The sequence below is a fragment of the Colias philodice genome, chromosome 9 (assembly GCF_061535455.1).
Source record: "Colias philodice isolate Cphi_HAF_F1 chromosome 9, ilColPhil1 Martin Lab GWU primary, whole genome shotgun sequence".
Taxonomy (NCBI): Eukaryota; Metazoa; Arthropoda; class Insecta; order Lepidoptera; family Pieridae; genus Colias; species Colias philodice.
In genome coordinates, this window is record NC_143094.1 from 11,095,659 (window position 1) to 11,120,056 (window position 24,398).

At 32.1% G+C, this 24,398-nt stretch overlaps 3 protein-coding genes across 3 annotated transcripts in view; 1 reads left to right on the plus strand and 2 right to left on the minus strand.

Annotated features, from left to right (window-relative positions):
* Positions 1 to 24,398, minus strand: part of Srrm234 (Serine-arginine repetitive matrix 2/3/4) — a 186,784-nt gene that overhangs the window by 120,598 nt on the left and 41,788 nt on the right. The window lies entirely within an intron of this gene.
* LOC149486133 (SEC14-like protein 2) overlaps positions 1 to 24,398 on the plus strand; it is a 34,384-nt gene that overhangs the window by 4,606 nt on the left and 5,380 nt on the right. Inside the window, exon 2 of the mRNA XM_089699466.1 lies at positions 23,605 to 23,674. Within this exon, the coding sequence (XP_089555592.1) occupies positions 23,605 to 23,674 (70 nt within the window). The remainder of the gene's footprint in view (positions 1 to 23,604; positions 23,675 to 24,398) is intronic.
* Positions 17,392 to 22,752, minus strand: gudu (Armadillo repeat-containing protein gudu). The gene is made up of 6 exons (XM_089698754.1): positions 22,157 to 22,752; positions 21,543 to 21,849; positions 20,827 to 21,172; positions 20,276 to 20,659; positions 19,075 to 19,289; positions 17,392 to 17,553 (listed from the first exon to the last, which is right to left on the minus strand). Exons 1-6 carry the CDS (start codon positions 22,750 to 22,752, stop codon positions 17,422 to 17,424), a joined length of 1,980 nt encoding a protein of 659 aa, XP_089554880.1. The 3' UTR covers positions 17,392 to 17,421.

Consider the following 24,398-nt stretch of genomic DNA (forward strand, 5'->3'; position numbering starts at 1 on the left):
CATTCAATGGACTATAACCAAATTAATCAAAATAAAGTTCTGGAGGAATGTGTGTCGTCGACTGCGTATGTTTATTTAAAAATAGTATCTATACTCGCTATTTCGACAGACTTTTTTTACGGATTCGTGCTCTATACTGTTTCCCTAATATTCCCTAGACATATTACATAATTTGTGATGATTTCAACTTCACTGTTTTATACAATTATTTTAGACAACATACCTACTAACTACCGAAAATACGCGTTGAACGAGCGAAGAATATTGTGTATAATTTAGCGTGCGATGAACTTTACGTACGTTGGATGAGCCGGGTGTATGAGGGTATTGTGAGGGCGCGCGGCATGGCGCGTAATGGGCTGGGCTTAATCGTAGAATTATCTGGCTTTATACGCCCTCTTAAGGATAAGTTTATTGTATACCAAAGAAAAACAGCAAAATAGGTTATTGTACAAGGTGCAGTCTTATCACTGACAAGTGATCTCTACCAGATAACCTATGTGTGTAGACTTGGTGTAGACATACTTATACATGAAAATAAGTAAAATCAACATAAAAATCAAATAAATGAAGTATTTTCAATGGATTTTGCTTGCGATTTATTCATTGTATTATTTAACCAACCGTTTCGAACAATTTACACCGGGATAGACTCTATTAAAAACATTGATTAAAAATATATAATTCTCGCGTTACATATAAAACAAGAAAATTCTATCAACATACCTAATTGTTCCAGCTAATCCTAAGTTTTAACAAAAGGCTAGGTGTTTTCGCAACAATAGGTAACTGTCCTTCTAAAAAATTCCACTCATTTACTTATCTAAAATTTTAATTAGTCTATTCAAAGAAAAACATCAGACTGACAAAAGATAACCAGCAGTAGTTGGTGTCTGATGACTGTTAACAAAATATAGATATACTTACCTATCATACAAATAACTATATTTTCTTGTAGAACAATAAAAATGTTATTCGTATTTTGTGGTTTCTAAAATATTTTGGGCGCAATTATCATACTTTTGAATGCTCATTACCTACTCATTAGAAAGTAATGCTTGCCACGTTGCCTGCATCAACAAACAATAACAAATCATAATGTGCATAGCTTAAAACAAATAAGTATACCTAGTTACATTGAAAAACAAATCTTTTTGTCGTATTACATTAACAAGCAATTTGTTATTTTTAAACGGATGTAATAACCAAACGTTTAAGTAAGTAGGTATGTATAGCATTTTTTACTTAAAGTAAGTACATACTTACATTAGAATGCAACTATGTTGATAAATAAGACAACAAGCCAAAGTTGTCACTAATTTTAATTTTATTATCGACAAATATGGGTTAAATGTTTTTTATACATACACATTGTACATATATTGTAGGTATGTTTATATATATATATATATATATATATATATATATATATATATATAATATAATGTAGCACAGGCTTGCAGAGGTCAATGTTGGTAACGTAACTACAATTTATATCAATCATGAATCATATATTTATTTTATAATTATTATATTATGTACATATAAACAGAGTTTACATATAAGTACTTCTTTTACATAATAGTCAAGTTAAGCTTTAAAATAGATATAAATAATTTATCACAAAACAATTTTGCATAATCAACACTAATTCTTATTAATGTTCGATATATCTATATATTGTCAAGGATTTGCAAACGATAACACTAGTTTGACCTCGATAAATGATAAAAATCGATTGTTGCACTTTGATTTGATAGTTTATTTAATAAATGAACTACAAAAAACAAATAACTTGTGCGTAAAAGTGTTATAATTTATAAGCATATTAATTACTCCAAGTATCTATTAATAATAATTAATTAAATTCCTTAAGAAATATGTCTTTAAAATATTCCAAACTGTACGTATATGATGTTAATAAATCAAAGATGGCTTGTCAAGCAACTTCATCGGTTTATTAATTTAAATTATAATATTTTAATGATAACGAAGGGAAATCATAAATATGCATATATGTATAATGTAACTATCATCAAATTTGAAGTCCATCAGGTATATCATGGTGCATGTATACCAATTACCATCATGCCACATGCCATGCATTCGAACCATTATTTTGATTGACGTTAATAGTATGCAAACGTTAGATTGCTCGACGAACATTTTCTAATAATTTGTAATATACACATGAATGATGTATGAAGGAGAAAGCAAGGACAAGGAAAGAAACACGAGAAATAATGTATGAATAATAAACATAAATTATTTCTGTATTATTTATTTTAAACCATTGTCATTGAAATACAGTAAATAACAGAAGCCCAACAACAATACCTATATTGAAGAATGAAGATGTGAATTGTGACATAAATTGGAGATTGTTTATTATGGCAGACTAGCTTTAAGCCCACCGCTGCCCCCGCTTTGTCTAAAACCTAATAAATTATACACTAAAACCTTCCTCTTGAATCACTCTATCTATCAAAGAAGCATCTAAATCCGTTGGGTAGTTTAAATTTTTTTAGCATAGGTACATAGAGACAGAGTAAGTGACTTTGTTTTATACTATGTATAGTGATGATGAATGATCAAATATTACCTACATTCTACATGACACTATGTTTGTATTAGCGCGTATTAGAACGCTATTTTCCTAAAAATATTTAAAAAGATTTATTCCTTTCGCATTACTAAGGTTTTGACTCTACTTTTCTTTCTTTCTGTCTGTCTTTGTCATAAAATCTGTAAAGATATTCTTAAGTACGTTATCATTTAAGTCATAAATAGTGCTACTTTATTATTATCGACAATATAAACTGGCTTGCATACTGCAGTTAAGGGTCACGGCCACCATTGTTAAAGACGAGGTATGATATCATAGTATTGTACCATAATAATTCGTTGCTTGCACCTAGTTCAAAATCTAAATAGGTATGCTGTGTGAATATAAATTAATTTTATGAGTATTTGGTAATTGGTTAATACAAATTCGTACATAGGTACATGCATTTCTACCCTTATATAAATACTAGTTTTCCGCCCGCGGCTTCGCCCGCGTTTTCAAAGAAAAACCCGTTCCCGTAGGATTTCTGGGATAAAACCTATCCTATGTCCTTTCTCGGGTATCATATATCTCTATACCAAATTTCATGCCAATTAGTTCAGTAGTTAAGGCGTGATTGAGTAACAGACAGACAGACAGAGTTACTTTCGCATTTATAATACACTAGCGGTCCGCCCCGGCTTCGCCCGTGGTACATATATTACGTACGTTTTTTCTACATAAAAACCACCCTTGTACTTCAAGGAATATAATAAAAAAAGAATTATCGAAATCGGTTCAGCCGTTCTCGAGTTATGCGCTTACCAACACATTTTGCGATTCATTTTTATATATAAGATTAGTATGGATCTAGTGTATATTTAGATCAAACGAGCGAATGCTCTTTCTAACCCCACTATGTCAAATTCTTTTTGTGTAAACAGGCGTAGAGCATTCTTTCGTTGTTCTTATTGAAAAGATTTAATGCAATGTTATAACACTGAACAACACTAAATACGAGTTTTCGTTTACACTAAAAGATCACGAAAGATTAATGCTCTTGCTCTAGTTCTAGATCTATGTTCGTTTGGTCTAAATGCACCGTTATGTATAGTAGAGCCACAGGCAAAATATACCCTTTATTTCTTGACAGTTTAATTATAATTTGTAAAACAAACTAAAAAAATCACAGATATATATCCATTCTGGTAGCAATTTAACTTTCGAAAATAAAAATAAAAATATTCAAGGCTTAAAAAATCAGGTTGAGCAAAATCTCGTAAATGGTAAATGCTACGTAAATAGGTCTACATAAAGTCGCGATAATATCGTTTCTTTTAAAAGGTCATTATTCTTTTACAACGTTATTTTTTATGATTTGCGAGTTATTTCACTGAGAACTATGTCGACATATCAATATTCAAATAAGTATATTTGGCATAGACCGTACGATTAATTTGGGTCATCATTCTATACCCTTATAAGGGCATAGAGGCATAAGTTATGTGAAATGTTGGTAATTTTTCTGTTTATCTAGATTCTAGAGTGTAAAATAATAATTAGGATTCTGGATTAAAATAAATTTTATTTAAATTAGAATAAAACATTTAAAATATTATATTTAAAAATCTTGCGCCGCGGTCGACCCGCAAGCTGCAATAATTCGATTAACCCGAAAAAATGGATAGAAAGCTATTTGGTCATTAATAATAACTGTTGTGTGAAATAGTATTTTATTTTTGGTAGACACAAAATAAAGTTTTTTTCTAAGCAGCAACATTAATCTAAATGCAGAGAGGTTAAAGCAATAACAATAACAATTTTTATTCCGCTTTTGTCAAAACAGACAAATTATCTATACATATTAACAATTTAAAGGAAAACAAAATAAAAATACTAGATACTTAGCTGTAATAAATGCTAATTGATGTACCAAGAAACATGAACAGTAAAACTCTTATTGTTCTAAACATCCGTGGAAAATATGAAGGCTTTTTACGTCACAGTACAAATTTGAACAAATACGAAAATGCCACAGAGTACGTAGACCACAGCGCAGCGCATAGACGGTAGACCTACTTTTGAGGTGCACGGCACTTTCAATTTTTCACGGTCAAATTTTATAGCGCGGTGCGCTCCGTGCTGTGTGACACAGCACACACGGACACAGCGTGTCTGTGTCCACACGAGATCAAGCGGCTTGTCCAATTTGCTTGACATTCGAATTGTATGAAATTGGTAAAGACAATAAAAAATAATAAATTGAAATATGAAATATGAAACTGGAATATATGTATATCTATGACTTTCTTTTGTTTATGTGATCTTTTTTTAGTTAGATTAGGGCCGATTTTTCAATGCTTGGATAAAACTTATCCGTCCAATTTAGTATTACACGATAACATTCAAATGTCACGTAAACTGTCAAATCCGGGCAATTAGAATACGTTTTTAAAATGGTAGTTTAATACATTATTCGATGAATAAGTTTTATCCAAGCATTGAAAAATCGGCCCTTAGTAAAATATTGAGCAGATTTAATATTTTTCGTTCTATATAAATTTGAACAGGAAACAGCGTGTAGTACTATAAAAATAAATATTAAAAAGAGTGCGTTTGAAGTGATTGTAGCCCTTTCTGCGGTCCTCTTACAACTCAAAAAACTTCCTGTAGGTATATCATAATATGGTGTAATACGAGAATAATTATTAACGATGAATATGTACATAATATGTAATATTACACGGACAATTAAATTCTGAAAATATATGAAATGTCCAAATGAGCTTACAGCGTTGTGTTTAATTCGTGTTGCAATTATATTATATCTCGACCTCGCTAATTAGTGTTTGTCTCAAATTCCGATACAAGACCTATTGAAAAACTACTTTTATGTGTTTTATATTAATTTCCAAACAAACAAATTTAGATTTGTGCAAAAAAAAATATTGTAAAAGGTGGGATGAGCAAAAAAAAATTAACATAGAATATTTACATTCTATGTTAATTTTTTTTTGCTATATAGCGACTTTTTCCCGTAGTAAGGCATCTCATGCTTTGATCACGCGGGCGAAGCCGGATCGGAAAGCTACTAGACTACAGGCCCATGTTGAAAGAATTATGGGTCATTTGACCCACCACCTGACCTATCTAGAATGATATAAGAGCATAAAATAATAAGATTCAGCACTATGACGTCACTCGTAAGCTGTCCACCTGAGTGCAGATGAGAATTCGAAAGTTCAGGTAGAGATTTTCTCCCCTTGTCTCCATGATTTTTGTACGGCGTTGCGGAATAATGGCTTAAAAGCAGTATAGAAATAGTATGACACAGATGCCGTACAAAAATGGTGGTCCACAAAGTCGGAATTTATTTTTATTTTTCGACAGTTGCCGGGGTAAATTTGGTCATTTGATTTTGTACGGCATCTGTGTCATACTATTTCTATACCACCTTTAATCAATTATTCCGCAACGCCGTACAAAAATCATGGAGACAAGGGGAGAAAATCTCTACCTGAACCTTCGAATTCTCATCTGCACTCAGGTGGACAGCTTACAAGTGACGTCATAGTGCTGAATTTTATTATTTTATGCTCTTATATCGTTCTAGATAGGTCACCTGGTGGGTCAAATGACCCATAATTTTTTCAACACGGGCCTGTAGTCTATACACATTATCCTTCATATCCTTGTGACACATCACACGCATGTCTAACTCTATTTGGCAACAAACGTCACGTGACAAACAATTGCAACAATACCAAACAATACTAATTAATATTCCGCGCGACTTTGACACGCTCGTTCAGGGATCTAGACAATTTTTTACACTTGCAATATTATTATGAACTAGCTTTCCGCCCGCGGCTTCGCCCGCGTTTTCAAAGAAAAACCCGGCCCCGTAGGATTTCCGAGATAAAACCTATCCTATGTCCTTTCTCGGGTATCAAAATACATATCTCTATACCAAATTTCATGCAAATTGGTTCAGTAGTTAAGGCGTGATTGAGTAACAGACAGACAGACAGAGTTACTTTCGCATTTATAATATTAGTATGGATTATAAGAACATTATAAGCGATAAATACGATCGTTATCGCATTATTAAGAAATCGGCAAAGCTAACATTAAAGACCTTACCTTCCCTATTCACAAAAAAATAAAGAGATTGGATTTAAAAAATTTCGTATCGTATCGATCGTTTGGAAAGGAGAATTTAAAAAGATCGTATCATACAAATACACTTACAAACGAACATAAACTCTTTAAAGTTTATTGTAATTTGTAGACAATTTTTTTTCAAATTCATGTTATTCAATTAAACTAAATAGCACGTAATTATTATTGATATGTAACAACCTAATGTAGGTACCTATGTACTTATAAAATGAGGTATTTGTAGATCCAAATATGTAATACTTAAATAAAGTTAAATTCTTTTTACATTTTTTATTTATATTCTCAGTATTTTACTATAATTATATTATACAATATTTCCTGACTGAATTCATAAAAATAGTTTATTTTTAAAGTATCGCTTAATGCACTTAAAATGCGTCATTTTACTCTGTTGCTGTAAAAGTTTTTTATTATCTGTGTTAATCTTTATAATATACTTGAAAATAACTGGTTTTATCATAGTTAAAGTTATTATAAGCTGAGAAGCACCGTGTATCAGCATTAAAATTTAAAACGAATATATCAACAGCATATTTTTATTATTCTTGTTAGGTAATAGGAGTTTAAACATAATAAATAAAGCAATTACTAATCTATTAGTGATATCGCTCTATTGAATTTAAAGTAACTTAATCCATACTAATATTATAAATGCGAAAGTAACTCTGTCTGTCTGTCTGTTACTCAATCACGCCTTAACTACTGAACCAATTTGCATGAAATTTGGTATAGAGATATTTTGATACCCGAGAAAGGACATAGGCTACTTTTTACCCCGGAACATAGGATAGGTTTTATCCCGGAAATCCCAAGGGAACGGAAACTATGCGGGTTTTTCTTTGATTGCGCGGGCGAAGCCGCGGGCGGAAAGCTAGTACTTAATAAGTTAATAGTTATCATAGAACTTTTAATTCATAAGAACGTTTAATTAAGTTAGAAATAGAGCTCCAAAATTATACTGATGTGCTATTTTTGGGTTTCTAAATATATAAATAATCCATTGAAACCTAAATATACTATGCCTAAAGGTCGCCTAGTCGAAGGACCACAGGATAACCTTGGTCCTTTCTAGGATATGTATACCTACCTATGATTCGATTGACGTCGTATTTTGGTATGAAAATAGCATTTATTTTATTTACTTACTTATTTTAATATCGTTAAGTATAACATTACATTATTTGTTGCTATGTGATTATAAAGAGCCTTTTCCTCAACATTCAATAAAGACAACAAAACATAATATATAATTATGTATTTAATATTAATTATTTATAAAAGATACAAAATATATTTTGATATAATGTATTGATTACATGTTAATTACCTTGATGTTGCTACAGCTTTTTATATAAATAAATATATTTAATAAAAATAAATATACCTACTTAATATTTATATTTATCTAAGTACTTACCATAGTTAATGGGTCGTCGTCGTCCTCTAAAATCTTCACAGAACATTAGACCAAAGGTCGGATCCGGTTTTGTTAAAATACTGTTAATTAATAAATAAACAAATAAGTTTAACACTTTTGCGGCATTACTATTGTTACTTTTGAATATTTCAGAACAAAAAACGTTTTATTGTCTTATTACATATTTATTTTTACATACATGTAAATTCTTATTCATTGTCGTGTCACTTGCTTTAAGCTTGCTTTAAGTTTGCTTTCAATAAAAAGCTATTAAGTTATGATACTTAAGTACAGGTTTTTCTTTCAAGGCTAGGTATATTTCAAGAATTTAAAGTTAATCTTTTTTCTGGGTTAAATAATATAATTATTTTAAATTATAATAGTTAGAAACGCATATATATCACAATAACATATATCACAATAACGCTGAAAATAGGTCAAAATGAAATAATGAAATGTAGAGTACGGAGACGTTCCATAGATTCGTGATATCCTTACCAAATCTTCATTCAAGCATCAAAGCAAAGATATACTTTTGTGAGTATTTTTTTGTGAAAAGTTTCTCAACGAATAGAGCTAGTAGAGATTACACTCTAGCTCTACATTATGTTCAAGACCTGGAAAAATCCCTTACATCAATCAATTCATCTCTACAAATGTCTATATAATTATACATGCTATTAAGGCATCATCTATAACCATAATAAATGTAAAACGGGGTCAAAATGAGATTACATTAGAGATTTTTCATTTCCGTACATATATCCGCAATGAGCGTTTATGATTTGTAACATCATTTCTTATTACATCGTGATGCACCCGTTAACCTGATTTCAACACAAAAGCAATAAAATAGCCATTATTAAAAAATAACAGACCTCTTAAAGATCCCTATTGTATCCTCTATTGACTTTTAACGCTTTTGTATTGAATGCCGATAAAACTTCCATATTTTTTTACAATTTATAATATGGTAATAAAAAGTAAATATACGCAATGATTATTTACCGTTATATCGATTAAAAAAAACTGCATTGATGTAAAATAAAAACCTGACTAATAGTTTCGAATAAACTTGTCAGCATACATACAAAAATAAATTTTATTTATTCAAAATTTAACGCCGTATGCCATTTAATATGTGAACGGAAAAACACTTGTACCAAATTAACGAACCGTTAGAAAAGACGTTAATCTTCAACAGTTTTATTACAAACTTTCACTGAATGTCGAAAATATTAGAATTCCATAGTAATGGAAACAATTGTTTACCAAAAATATTAACAAGCATCGAAAATTTTCATCGAAAAATTGTGTTCAATATAGTTAGCACCTTATAAGTATTTATTTTGATGAAATTAGAAAAGTTTTTTAAGAATACGGAATTTAATTAAAATTCTTGCATTATGAATTTAATCTGAAAGTGAAAGGAAGGAAATGTTATAGAATAGAAAACAAAACAGAGTGAGAAGTGCATTAAACTGCATTGACGAATATGTTCCGCTGAAATACTTTCTTATTCGTAATGCACTGATTATGTTCATTACTCTTGTTTTTACCTAAATTCCAATTTTAAGTGTAGATATCGTCGAGAGAAACAGCTTTCCTTTTCTAAAATCTCAATTTTGTCAACAAAAAAATACATACAAATTCTTAAAAAAAAAAATGAAAACGGTACAGAATAAAAGATAGACAGTAGACACTGCAAAGCCATTCTTTATACTATGTTCTTACTATACTCATATTATTAAGATGGATTACTTCGAAATATTTTGTTTATAATTTTTCTAACGGGCAAATAACCTTTAGATCACAAATTCTTGACACAGTTAAGTTAAATGCACGCAAATGCACCGCTAGTGAAATCTAACCATAAATAACTTTCTAATACACGTCAACCATAGACAAATTATTATATAGAATTACGCTACATGTAGAGTATTATATTATCTTTGGTCCCTTTATGGTTGAAGGTCGTCTACATATGAGGAACAATACAATTTTAATACATGCAATTCTTTGTTCTGTTCTTGATATTAATCTATACTTAATATTATGTATAAAGCTGAAGAGTTTGTTTGTTTGTTTGAACGCGCTAATCTCGGGAACTACTGGTCCGATTTGAAAAATTCTTTCGGTGTTAGATAGCCCATTTATCGAGGAAGGTTATAGGCTATATATCATCACGCTAAGAGCAATAGGAGTGGAGCAATGCGGATAAAACAAACAAAATCTGCAGTTTTACATAAATAATATAAAAGTATAGATAATTAATCTTTTAGAAAACCAGTCCACAATACAGACAACTAAATATTGAAGGGCAAGGTCATCTTATTTTAGTCAAGGAAGCTTTTATGGCTGTTTTCTGTGTTGAAAAAGTATTTTAAATTATTTTTACGTGTTGTTTTGAGTGTGTGCTGCCCTTCGTAGGAATATGTTTCCTTCCTTCAGTACTTTTAACGTTGTCTTCAATAAGTAATCCAATTTACTTGCATGGAAAAGGACCTATGCCACTAGCTATAATGGCGCAACCTCATTTTGAAATATATTTACATTTTTTGCTCTCCATGCATAAAATGATGATTATTATCGGAGGCCAACGAGCCTATTGCTTATCATACAACTCATATGTTTACTGGAGAAATATAAGGTCAAACTTTTGTCACACAAAAGCCACTTTGCGTAAAACTTCTTTAAATTTAATAGACAATGACTAAGTAAATATAGGAAATAAAATAAATATTTTAGGACAATTTTCACGCACGGCACGATCTGATAATATGAACCTACACTTAGGTACTATAAACGTATGCAATTTGGCATTTTCTGTTTCATAATTTTTACTAAGACTTCGCTTATCTCATTTTTTTTAATTTTATGTAAAAACGAGTTTGGATAATATTTCTGAGTCAAGGCCACCGTGAGAACCACAGATGTTTATGGAAAAAAGTTACACATACTCTTAATTTATATTGTAGACTAGACTAAAGATAGATTTTGGGAAGAGCGGAAAACATATGAGCTTGAAAGCTATTTATCTAGAAAAAATATTCATTTGTTTGTTCATCTAAAGAAAACAGAGGTAAAATTAGGAGGTTATTCTGAAGGAAGGTAATTATTTCCAACAAAAACACTAGCCATACATTTCCTCAATAAAACAATATTTAGAATATTTTAATTGTTTTAAAATTTTCATAATTTAGAGGTATTATTATTTATACAATGAATTTACATTAAGGAAGATAATTAAAAAGGGCATCACAATAATTTTACACAAAAAAACAATGTACCTTAATGATAATTCCCATGTCAATTGAAATAAATTGTATGAGTATTTAATGATTAAATTTTACTTTATTAAACGTGTTTGAATTTTAATTAATTGAGACATGAAAAAAGAAGTTATTCTTGTTATTTAATACATATTTATTATTAAAACTTTTTGCTGCTATTGAAATTTGTGGTATATTAAAAGTTGTTAGGTATTAATATTTGATAAGTTTACTATTTCCCAAAAAATTGAAATCCCATACAAATAATTCAAGTTTTTTTTCTTTTATCTATTGGGCTACCTGACAATTAATTAGAAAGAAAGAAAGAAGAAAGAAAGAAAAAACATTTATTTCAAGGACATAATCAAACAAAGTCTTAAAAACATGACAAACAAAACAGTAAAAAAAGTAAAATTATAAAGAGATAAAAAATAAAACGAAATTTGCACGGTAGGATGTCCTCGAAAAAGGGTGACCAACTCAGCTAAATACTGTACGACAGAAATGCACGCACAGCGCTGGTTTTCAGTGGCCCCTAAATGTTGTCGCAATAATCAGAGTGACCTCCATTACAGTAAGAAAATATTAAAATAAATAATCAATAAATAAAAAATATACTAATAATAATACGTCTATGTGCAGAGATAAACAAAAATTAATAGAATAAATATGATATAAGTAGTAATAAATATATAAAAGAAAGTATAATTAACGTATATTCAATATTTTTTACATTTGATAGATATACATATATATTAAACAGAGATAATCATCATCAGTAGCCACTAAGGTTGGATCTGTTTCTCTAGTAATATAACTGTGTATTTTTTTTTAAAGTTCTCAACCGCGCGAAGGCTAGGAAGCGGCGGTGGTAAATTGTTCCAACACTTAGTGGCACTGTATTTGAAGCTTCCCCGAAAACTGGCAGAGTGGTGTTTAGGAATCATCAGTTTAGTCGCTGCTTGTCTCGTTTTGTACACTGCCTGATGATCTCCCATCCAAACCAACTTTTGAAAGAGGTATAGAGGAGATTCAAACTTAATAATATCGAAAAGGAACGAGGCGAAATGGAGTCGTCGTCGATTTTCCATATTTAACACACAGGCTTTGTTTAAAAATGGCGTAATGTGCTCCCGTGGAGGAATGTTCCAACAGAACCGGGCACATGCGTTTTGAACGCGCTGTATTGCTCGCTTCGTTCGCTTCAAAATCCGCCTACCATATACCACATCCATGTAATTAAATTTAGATAGGACAAGGCTGTCACAAAGTCTTACGCGAAGTTCCGTATTGAGATATTTTCTAATTCGGTACAGAATCTTTAAACGATAGAAACAGTTAGCTACTGTAACATTAATATATTTTTCAAATCGTAGATTTTCGTCAAAAATAATCCCCAAGTTTCGGGCTTCCGCAACACGTTTTATGACTTCGTTATTAATAGTTACGGGAATAAGACGATTTTGGATAGAGCTAACTACTTTAGGTGTGCCTAAAACCATGAACTTCGACTTATTAGGATTTAGCACAAGTGAATTTCGGCTTGACCATGCGAATATTGAAGCTAAGTCCAAGTTTAAATTGTTTATTGCGGAACACGTTTCATCTGGGTAAAAGGAGGTAAAAAGCTGAACATCGTCAGCATATATGTGATATTTGCATGATTTTATTTGCTTTACAATATCGGCACTATATAATATGAACAAAAGGGGTCCTAAAATAGAGCCTTGAGGAACCCCTTTTGTTACTGTTTTGCATTCTGACAACCTGATACTACCATCCTCCATTGCAACTGATACTCTTTGTGTTCGACCACTCAAATAGCTATTAAACCAATTTATAGTAGGTGGACTTAAACCATAATATGTCAGTTTGGATAACAGAAGTGAAATTACCATAATTTCTCTACTTTACGTAGCTACAAATATTGTTCCATTGTTTACTGTAATTTAGTACGTATAGACATTTCTTATATAGGTATAAGAAAACATTGATAATATTTAATCTACAAAAAAAGAAGCAATACCCAAACCTAAGGTTTACAAAAAAATTGATCGTATCTGTAAGAAATTGGTAGAGATAGATTATAGTCGGAACTAGCACATAGGCTTTTTAGGGTTCCGTAGCCAAAATGGCAAAAACGGAACCCTTATAGTTTCGTCATGTCCGTCTGTCCGTCTGTCCGTCTGTCCGTCTGTCACAGCCGATTTACTCGGAAACTATAAGTACTACAGTGATGAAATTTGATGGGAATATGTGTTGTATGAACCGCTACAAAAATATGACACTAAATAGTAAAAAAAAGAATTGGGGGTGGGGCCCCCCATACATGTAACTGAGGGATGAAATTTTTTTTTTCGATGTACATACCCGTGTGGGGTATCAATGGAAAGGTCTTTTAAAATGATATAAAGTTTTCTAAAAAACATTTTTCTTAAAGTGAACGGTTTTTGAGATATCAGCTCTCAAAGTCGTAAAAAGTATGTCCCCCCCCCTCTATTTTTATAACTACGGGGTATAAAATTCTAAAAAAAATAGAGGTGATGCATGCTAATTAACTCTTTCAACGATTTTTGGTTTGATCAAAGTATCTCTTATAGTTTTTGAGATAGGTTGATTTAACTGTAATTTATTATATTTGCTGCTACGGAACCCTTTGTGCGCGAGCCCGACTCGCACTTGGCCGGTTTTTAGTTTTTATCCTCGTACCCTGAATCAAACCGCGCGCTCTAGCTAGATGAAATATTTTCGAACCCAACCAAATATGTTCTTCTTTAAAGCACCTTATAATTTTCCTCATAGTAGTTTATTATATATCTTTACCGATATTACGCTACCTTATTGCAGCTCGCAAGTATTCACTTATTCATATTAACGGCAACATTTTGTAAGATTGTTGCTAATCTCGCTGCAAGTATACTCTGATGTTTCTTAACAATATTATGAAATTTTTATGTCGTACTTGGTTCCTAATTACTTGAATTTCCTCAATGCAAATAGCTTATTGTATTTAAGAAGAAAGAGTCTTGTTGACCTGGCTTAAATAAACATTGATATTACTATCAAATCAATTTAGGACGATTTGTTTATCTTAATGTAAATAATTAATGAGTTTATTTGTTGTCTACAAGTTCGACAAATATAATTTTATTTAGAAATATTGAAGTAATTTTAGAATTTAGATCCTAAATGCTAATTAATTTACTTTGTAGTTTACTAATAAAAGGTACAAGTTACAACAACATAAATTCCTGCGATTACAATTAAGTATAAAAGGCGTTTTTTTGAATACTCAATACACATACCTACCATCTAATAAAAAAAGACGTGTGGCACTCGGGGACTGCCGCGGTAAAGCTATTGCATAGCATGCCTTCAAGCCACACCTCCGTGTCCGTCGGAGTGGAGAGCGTGAGGTTTTTTCGTTACGGAATTTCTGGATTCGGTCCCCGCGCTCAAGGCCCGCGATAGAAGCTATGCAATAGCTTAAAAAAGGAAATATAATATTGTTCATTTTAGCGCACAAGATCATTTACATACTTTATAAATATAAACTTTTTCCAATTTTGCTTTATGTTACATGAGAAAGTAACATAACCGCAAGCAATTAGCAAATAACTGTTTGACAATCAAAAATGTCAATTTTTTGTTGTCAAATAAATCGAAGTCTTGCACCAAGTCTTGCACTATGTATAATTTTATAAATTTTATATTACTTATTCATAATCAAGTACCTACTTATAAAATTTAAAAAGCCTGCTTAAATTAAACCTCCTCACCTATCTTTTGATTTATTACAATATGTTAATAATAGTCATTATTTTCTTAAAATTTTATGCAATTCTAAATACACCAATTTGTCCATCCTCATGTACCTACCATTAATAACAAACACTCGAGCGCATACGCAATTTTATCGCTACCACTAATAATAAAAAACTTTAAAACATTATTCACAACTAGTGGTCCGCCCCGGCTTCGCCCGTGGTACATATTTATGTTTTCTCTACATAAGAACCATCCTGGTATTTCAAGGAATATAATAAAAAAATAATTATCGAAATCGGTCCACCCGTTCTCGAGTTATGCGCTTACCAACACATTTTGCGATTCATTTTTATATATTCACAATGTACTGCTCTTTTAATTTAATACAATTTCAACACGAAATAAAGATGATAATCCTCAAACAGTAATGGCAAGGATAAAGACTGCTTACATTACGATTACATTACCGGCCTATTACGAAACTGCGGGCAAGGTCAAGGCGCATGCGCTTGCGCAAGTGCAGTGGACATCGTCCTCTTGCAGCATACCTTATTACTTTATGAAAATTATACTACACTAGTTATGCCCCTGGCTACGCCTGAACACTGTCGAAGATTGTGCTTACCGATTCAGAAACCTTCATATGCTCATGCACAACACTATAGATCATCATATGATTAAATGCACAGCTTACGATTCTATAAAGGACAAACAAATATTCATTTTAATAATCATTTTAAGTTTACAAGGGAGTAACAGTAATATTGTGAAGTAGGTATACAATGTAGAGACTACATACATCTATATATATATAAAACTCAAAGGTAACTGATCTATCAACGCACAGCCCATACCACTGGACGTATCGGTCTGAAATTTGGCATGCAGGTAGATGTTAGGACGTAGGCATCCGCTAAGAAAGGATTTCCCGAAATTCTTGCGGGAACGGGGAAAAACGGGGATGCACGTACAAAGTCGTGGGCGGAAGCTAGTATAATATATAATATCTAGTATTGATGGTTGTAAACTATAACATTAAATTTATCGACTGTTTTGTATGACTAACTAAAAATAATCACGAGAAACATGGATGATTGAGCATAATAAAAATATGTATAAAATGTATATATAGTAGGTACCTACCTAAAATTATAGGTAGTAGGTAGGTACTTTTAATATGCTGAAATATGTAAGTACACTAATAAAGTAATTAGTAAAAAATATCTCAATTAACGCAATTTAATCTGACTTGATGATTTAATCCAGCTGAACGCTGAAATTTTCGCTATTAATTTTACTTGATTTAATCCAGAACCAGATGGCTATAATTTTTGCATCTCTCTAGATCTTTGTTTTTGTATTCTTTCGCATATATATAAGACAGAAAAAAATGGGTCAAGCAGTACTTTGCGAGTAATAAAGGAAAACATTACTCTCCTTTTAGAGTAATCATGCAAAAAAGTTAAATATTGTCCTTGCTTTGAGTCATTTAACGTTTTCATTAGTAATTAAATAATAAATAAAAACTTGTTTTAATTGATTGCCCATTGCTTTCTGGTGTCAAGGACAACGGCACATTAAAATTATATATTGTATAGTATACAATACAGCTACATTTTTTGAAGTGAAACTTCTTTATCGGGGTTGGAAAAAAATTTAGTGTAACATTTTATCGTTACGCGCCATCTTTTTCTTATCCCTACCACGCGTGATTCGACGTATTTCTGTAAAGTTGCATATTAATATAGTAAATTATTCACAGACACAATCAGATATTCAGATGGTACGAGGTTGTTAGATATTGCATGAATCTTTTGAAAAATCCATACTTCCTTGTCACAGATAGTATTTTCTCCAAAATTTTGTCCGTTAGAATTTTTTTCTAAAGCAATATGTTTACCTACTTCTTTATTAATAGTAGTAGAGTTGATAGTTAGAGAAAGCGCTCATCTCACCACAAAATATTCAATTTTGGACAATGTGCCATTTTATCAATCTCGAACAATAATAAACATGCATTTATTTTATCAAGGAACTCGTTAAATATATTCAATTACTCTAACAAAAAACGTATATAATCTCATTTCAAAATTTCCACTGTAGGTACGTCAATCTTTTTTACCAACATTTAAAACGAGATAGGTCGTTTAGCATTAAGAAAAAACAAGTGTCTATCTAACATTTTAATCATTTTATTAAACCACCATGTTACGGTAAAACCGGTAAATAATTACCTACTATTGTTTGAGCTTGATTTTTTCCGTAGCGAGAGCTAATTTGCGGATGTTGCAGAGACAGCCTGCAGATGCTTCTTGTAAAATGGGATCCTTAGAACCTATTGTCTCTAAGAGAAATTGTACGACACCAGCCTGAAAGCAAAAAAAAACTGAAAAATTTTAATTTTTAACTAGCTGTTGCCCCCGGTTTACCCCCATTGCTTCGCTCCTATTGGTGTGATGATATACATATTTAGCCTTCTTTGATAAATGGATTATGTAACAGTTAGTTTATGAGACAAGCGCGTTCAAGCAAACAAACGAACTCTTCAGCTAGCTAGGAGATGATATTTGCAATAAATTGACTTTCTTGACTGACTTGACCGCATTGTCTATAACTAAAACCACCGCACATAATCTATCAATATCAATGCATTTAATATACTTCATCTTCCTCGAGAACATTGGTGAACCCTTATATCAATGCTCGAGAACATAATGAGAAATTGGTGCAGTTCTTGAGTTTATCGCGTCCAGACCACACCTGCACCAGACAGACAGATGCGACGGATGACTTTGTTTTAAATTTATAATAAAATATATACAAACTTGTTTTCAAATTGCATCATGTTTATTATAAAATCCTAGGCCAAAATATAACGGCTAATTATCATATCAATATACATATTGTTATGCATGTGCTAATTTTAGCAACAAATGTGCATAAAAAATCGAATTATACGCTTATGACAATATTTTTAAAGATGCCGGCAACTTTAGTCGAAAATATCTCTTAATAAAGAAAGCTACAATATATCCGAGTGCTATATCGGCAATCGCAATTTTAATCTCTCTTTCAAAACAATCGAAGTCACGAACAAAAGCCCATACATGCCGAAAATTTCCCACATTTCTTAGCATTAACATAGAAAATCAATAACTGATAACCTTGTCTATATGCATTGTTGAACGCCTATCTACACTAAACTAATATAAAATATTATAAAGCTGAAAGTTTATTTGTTTGTAAAAACGCACTAATCTCAAGAACTACAGGTCCGATGAACAGTGTTAGATAGCCCATTTATCGAGGTAAGCTATAGCCTATACCTATAGGCTATAGCTTACCTCATCACCCTAAGACCAGGAGCGCAGCAATGCGAGAAAAACCGTGGGCACAGCTGTAGTAGAGCCATTTTAATAGGCTATATTTGACAGTTCAACAAAATTCAACAACGTAACCTAGTAACGAGTAACGATGACATAGACTAACATGATATTTAAGTAGTTTTGTTAGAACTGCACATTTGCTTAACTTTTTTCAATTACGATTACATATTTATAATAATTATGGTACGTGAGGGTAGGCCTATATCTCTATTCCTCTTGAAAAAAGTTTAAAAAATAAATCTACAAAAAATACTGGTAACTAACATTGAATTTAATTAATTATGCAACGCAACTTATAAATTATTCTTGTCAGAGCAGTGCAAAATGCAAATGTTACGGGCCGTATTATTTATGACTCATATTATTTCTTTCCAAGTATAAATTAATTTTTTGTTGCATTTGTTCTTCAATTTTTATAACAAGTCTTTGGCATTTAAATAATATGTACTTACTGATTACTTGAGTCTTATTTTTATACAACATTTGAATTATTTTTCAACTTACTGCATGCATAGTAACACAATTGATAGAATAGAAGGATAGATGGTAAAGCGCCAAAGCGGTAGCCCGATGCACGTTAGGGTCTCGTGACGTCATATAGTTGACGAGCGGGGTAATGGCGCCGCGTTTGCCAAACTCCTGGCGGTTCTGTGCCCAGTCGCAGCAGTAGGCGATGGCAACACCCAAATTGGCACGAAGATGATCATCTGTTGTGCTCACTGAAATGGTGATAGAATGGTGAAGTTGTGAGCTATTAACATAAACGCTCAGATACCAAGCTTTTCGATTCTTTAAATTCGTATTATAGAGATTAGGAAAGTTTAAAAATTAAAATGGAGCCTTTGAAGAATCAAATAAAAGTTTGGGATTCTTAACTTTTGGGTCCTTTTATAGTCCTTATTACATTATGGAGCGAAGTTTCTCGAGTAAACAGAAGATAAGTGAGTATTCTATGACAGAAATAGACTCGATGGAAGAATCGCAAAAAATTGTCAAGTAAAACCCAAGTAAGGATAGAAAGGTCAATAAACATGAGTTTTTGTCGCTGAACCAAGTTAAGTGACGCTAAGATCACAATTTTTGTGTAAATATATTTTTAACGTATATAATATAAGTAGTCAATAGAAAATACACACAAGAAACAAATATGAAATAACATGAGGAAAATAAGTCGAGTTCAGGGGTCGGTGTTAAACTGTTTGAATCGCAGGTTTCTTATCTCTCAACATGTTATTCTATAAAACCAAAATATTATGGTTCCTAGTGGGACAATGGGACAGTTCAACCTGTATATTATTATGTCCCTCTTTATTATTTTCATTAATTTTTTTAAACGTATATTTTGGACAGCGGCAATGTGAAGTCAACGATAACATTGCCACATCTCTGTGCCACTATTTTTTGTTCAAAATAATTAAATTTTTAAATGGTAGGTATTCGGTTACTTTTTATCGTTATTTATTACTACCCTAATTGCATACTGCAAAAAAGTGCAGTCCATTACTGTACAAAATTGGTCATGATTGCAATTGATCTCAGTTTGTATTTTCCACAGTAATTAAGAATCAAAGAGCTTCACCATTAGTAATAACTAAAAGCGTAATATCGGTTAAGCAAAATTGTTATTACGTACTGCTATTATTATTCACATTAAAGACTTCCAATTCGTGACCATAACAATAACCACAAAACACTTCACACTTACCTAACTTGGAAAGTTTCGCTACGACTCCGTGGTCAGAAATAACCGCCAAGTTCTCGTGGTCTTTCGCAATTGTCGCTATTGCTGCACAAACCGCTGACAGTACATTATGATCATCCGAATCTAATAGATCCACCGTTAGTTCCAACGCCCCGACAAATGATCTCACCATTTCTCCAGAGTCAGTCGCGTTTTGAACGCAAGGGCTCAGTGCTAGAGCTGCATTCGTTTGCACTTTTTTCGAGTCATTCTTTAGTAGAGACCATATCAGTCGAACGCCGTCTAGTTCGTCAATTTCGTTCATACAACTAATGTCTTTTGCACACTCCATTAGTACCAATGGAACGTTCTCTAGCAGTGGTTTGTATGTATTATTTAAATGGTGTACTGTAAAAGTAAAATACATATTTCACCAAAAATGCATATTTCAGTTTAGAGAAATTAAGAAAACGTTGTGATGTAATTACTCAATCGGTAATAAACTGCTTTGATGTGTTATGCTTCGTAAACGAAAATGAAAGAACCACATAAAAAATGATAATTTTACTACTTACTCAACATCGGTATTCCACCAGAGGATCTAATTTTTCCACGGTTAGGTGGATATTTAGCGCATTCCGCGAGCGCTCCGGCGACATTGGTCAATACTCCGTCATTTTCGTCATCTAATAGCCTGACTAGTATTGGAACAGCTCCTAGAGTGTCCAATCTCTTCACACTTGCTTCACTGTTAGCACATTTCCATAGGGCGCCAGTTACAGCCGCCATTAGAGGTTTATTGGCTCTGTTCGTGCTATCCTGGGCAGCTTCCACCAACAGTTCTAAGCCACCGGCTTCCCGAATCATGTCCCGTGTTATTGAATCACTTGCGCATTTATAAATCGCCAAACTGCAATAGGTCTTTAAAGGAAAAATAACAACATTATTATTTAAAAGTTTTCACACAATATCTCAAAAATAAATCCCAGCTAAACGAATTATGCTTTTGTGTTGTTATTGTGATTCAAATTCTTTGTTTACTCTTTTTGTACTTATTGTAATGATTAATAGCTTTTATTTTTAAGTCTTTGTGTTTTGTAAAATATAAGTGTTCATTTTTTGTCAAAGATTCAAAATAAATACAAGAAATCAAACATGTGCCCAAAAGGTATTCGAGGTATCGACCTCAACTTTGCAAGATTTCAATCGAATGATAAACCATTTAAATGTGTCGATTATGTATTTTGTTATATCTGTTGGACTTAGCTGATGAAGCTTAACTTTAGCTCACCTTCAAATCCTTATCTTCATTAGCTAAATGTGTGATCAGATCATTCACCATCTTCTCAGTCTGTATAGCTAATTGAAAGGAAGTTTCATTCGCACACATTTGCAACAAGCCAACGGCTGGCACTGCAACGTCCAGATGAATGGTCTTCAGCATTCGCCCTATCAACGGTATCATTCCGTACTTCCTCATTGCTTCTCTGTTCCTTTGTGAGGACGACATCGACCAAAGGGCTTTGGCACCAGCCCTTGCGATATCTAGAAACTGTAGCTCGTCTTGATTGAGCTGGTCTCGTGGTGTAACTAGGTATCTGTAATGGCAATTGGTCATGGTTTTGTAACGGCCATCATTTGTCACGCTCTGAGAATTATAATGATCGTAAATAAAGCAAAAGTAATTGTGTGAATCGTCCTTAACATACGTAAGATTTTAACAATTTGAATATTTAGAACATGTACTTAAATATTTTATGTAAATATTATTCTAAATGCTTATTTCATTAATATACATCTACAGGATGTCCCACCATCCATCCAGTATTTTTTACGTACTCAACGTATGCAAATCTGTTATTACACCGACGGAGGGACATCCTGTAAGTTTATCTAAATACCAACTTCTCTTTTATATCCAACAAGTCGATCAACTTCGGCAGTCCGCCGTATTTTCTGCAAAACTTTCTGCTTTTTCGAATCCTTCCCAAATTAGCTATAGTTTCTGCAGCTAGTATTTGTACATCTCTCGCTGGGTCAGATAGGAGGCCAACTAGTAAAGGTATTGCACCTAGATCAGTGACTTTCTTCCTTATTTCTATATTTGGTGTTATGTCTTTTAGAACGGCCAGTCCACCCAAAATGCAACACAAGTCTCGGGTTTCCAGAAGATTTACTAATAACTCTAGTCCGCCTATTTCTTGAATGGCTCGCTGGTTCACCTCTATTGTTAAGTCATGGTCTTTAAGGCAAGATAGTGCTACCATAGTAGCTGTTTGATTGCCCGCTTTCATATACTTTACGAGCTTTTGTATATGCCAGTATTCTGGTGGTATTTCGGAAGATTTGATTAGATCTGCCCAGTTGTCTTCAGAAGACGATGTTGATGAGGCTGATGATGCTGAGGTATCAGACCCTTCAGTTACCATGACAATGCGCGGAAGACCCACAGTATCCTGGCCACCATCAGCACTGAATGTTGATACATTATCACCCTCCATTATATTTTAAATAAAATAAATAAAAACAATGTCTAAACACTAAATAGAAATCCGATTGTGATTGATAATAAACTTGTTCCGAAATGCAATACTTGCTTTATCAATACAGTTGCTAGGTAACCGCAGAATTATTTTTAAAATCCACTTCTTGCAACAGACTAAAATATAACACTGTTAAAGACACGTTAAAGATAAAAATAAAATAAATAATAAATATTTCAGGACAATTTTCACACACGGCACGATCTGATCCCATACTAAGCTTTCGCTTGTGTTATGGAAACCAGATGACTGATAAACATACATTTATAATTTTAAATAAATACTTAATATAGATAATTAACACCCAGACACAGAGAAAACATCTATGTTCATCACACAAATAGTTGCACCGAACCCACGACCTCTGGCTTGGAATACAGTGCCACTACCAACCAAGCCGACCGGTCAGTCAAAGATATTTAAGTACATAATTATTTTTAATCTGTTAAATTTGAGTCGAAAATTTGCAGCAAGAACGAATGCATCTCTCATAACCCTAAAATTACGTTTCAATATCAAAGAACTTTTCAGTTTTCAATTATTTATGCAGATACAATATTTTCTAATACGCAGCTACATTAAGAGCAAAAGAAATAGACCTAATTACAAATCAATTACTTTGTCGCTCATTATAATTTTTTTTTCTTCTAAATTAGTATGTAGATAGTGTAATTAATTACAATTTAAAGTCAATGTAAAGTGCATAAAAACTGATACCCTTTAATTGCATCCTTTACATAGTATAGCTTAACATTGTATGGTGCTATAAAATGAATTGAAGCTATAAAGTTTTATTCTCTTTAATTACAGTTTCGTCGTAGCGTAAAAGATGTCCTGAAACCTGAACACAATGACCACTTCCTGTTAAGATGGCTTAGAGGTAAGCGTATTAATCCTCTTTACTTTTTTTCTTATAAATATTTAAAGAAATAAATAATTATACAAAATATACGTTATTGAATACCACAAATGACGAATACATTACCAACCTTTACCCAGAAATTCGACGAATGTACATCTTTTTCATCAAAATAAATAAGAGAAGCTTCAATATGTATTAAATATTAAAAATTAATAGCCTATATCTATAACATGAAAAAAATACATAGTGACTCGATTAAACGATATCTACTAAATTCCAAATGCTTATTGGCTTCATAAGAATGAGTCAATATTATTTAAAATTCAAACAGTGTTATCAATTAACGACTGGACTATGTCGACCAATAGTTACTACATACTTCCTAGTCATCTTTATTCTTATCACTTGCAAATAGTATGAGACTTTAGAGCATAGACAGTAACCCAGGCTATACATAAATCTAATAATTTTAAAACCATATTTAAGAAGTCTTTAACATTAAATTGCGTACATAATATTATATACTAACATAACTACTCGTAAACTTTTCTGAGTCAAATTACACACAACTTTTCTGAGTCATATTACCTACTTGAAGATTAAACTGTCAATAAGAATATTCATTCCAGTTTGGTGCAGTCGAATGAATTTTAAAACAATCCAAAATGCCAAACGTTTTTTAGATAAGTTTAGTATTTACAATATACCTACGCTTATTATATCAAAAGACTTGCTCTAAGTC

What these genes read in the sequence shown, in the direction of transcription:
- gudu (XM_089698754.1), bottom strand. Translation starts at nt 22,752, where the DNA reads ATGGAGGGTGATAATGTATCAACATTCAGTGCTGATGGTGGCCAGGAT. An exon ending in ATGAAGATAAGGATTTGAAG is followed by an intron (nt 21,173 to 21,542) that starts GTGAGCTAAAGT and finishes TTTCCTTTAAAG; the next exon opens with ACCTATTGCAGTTTGGCGAT. An exon ending in ATTGTGTTACTATGCATGCA is followed by an intron (nt 17,554 to 19,074) that starts GTAAGTTGAAAA and finishes TTTTGCTTTCAG; the next exon opens with GCTGGTGTCGTACAATTTCT.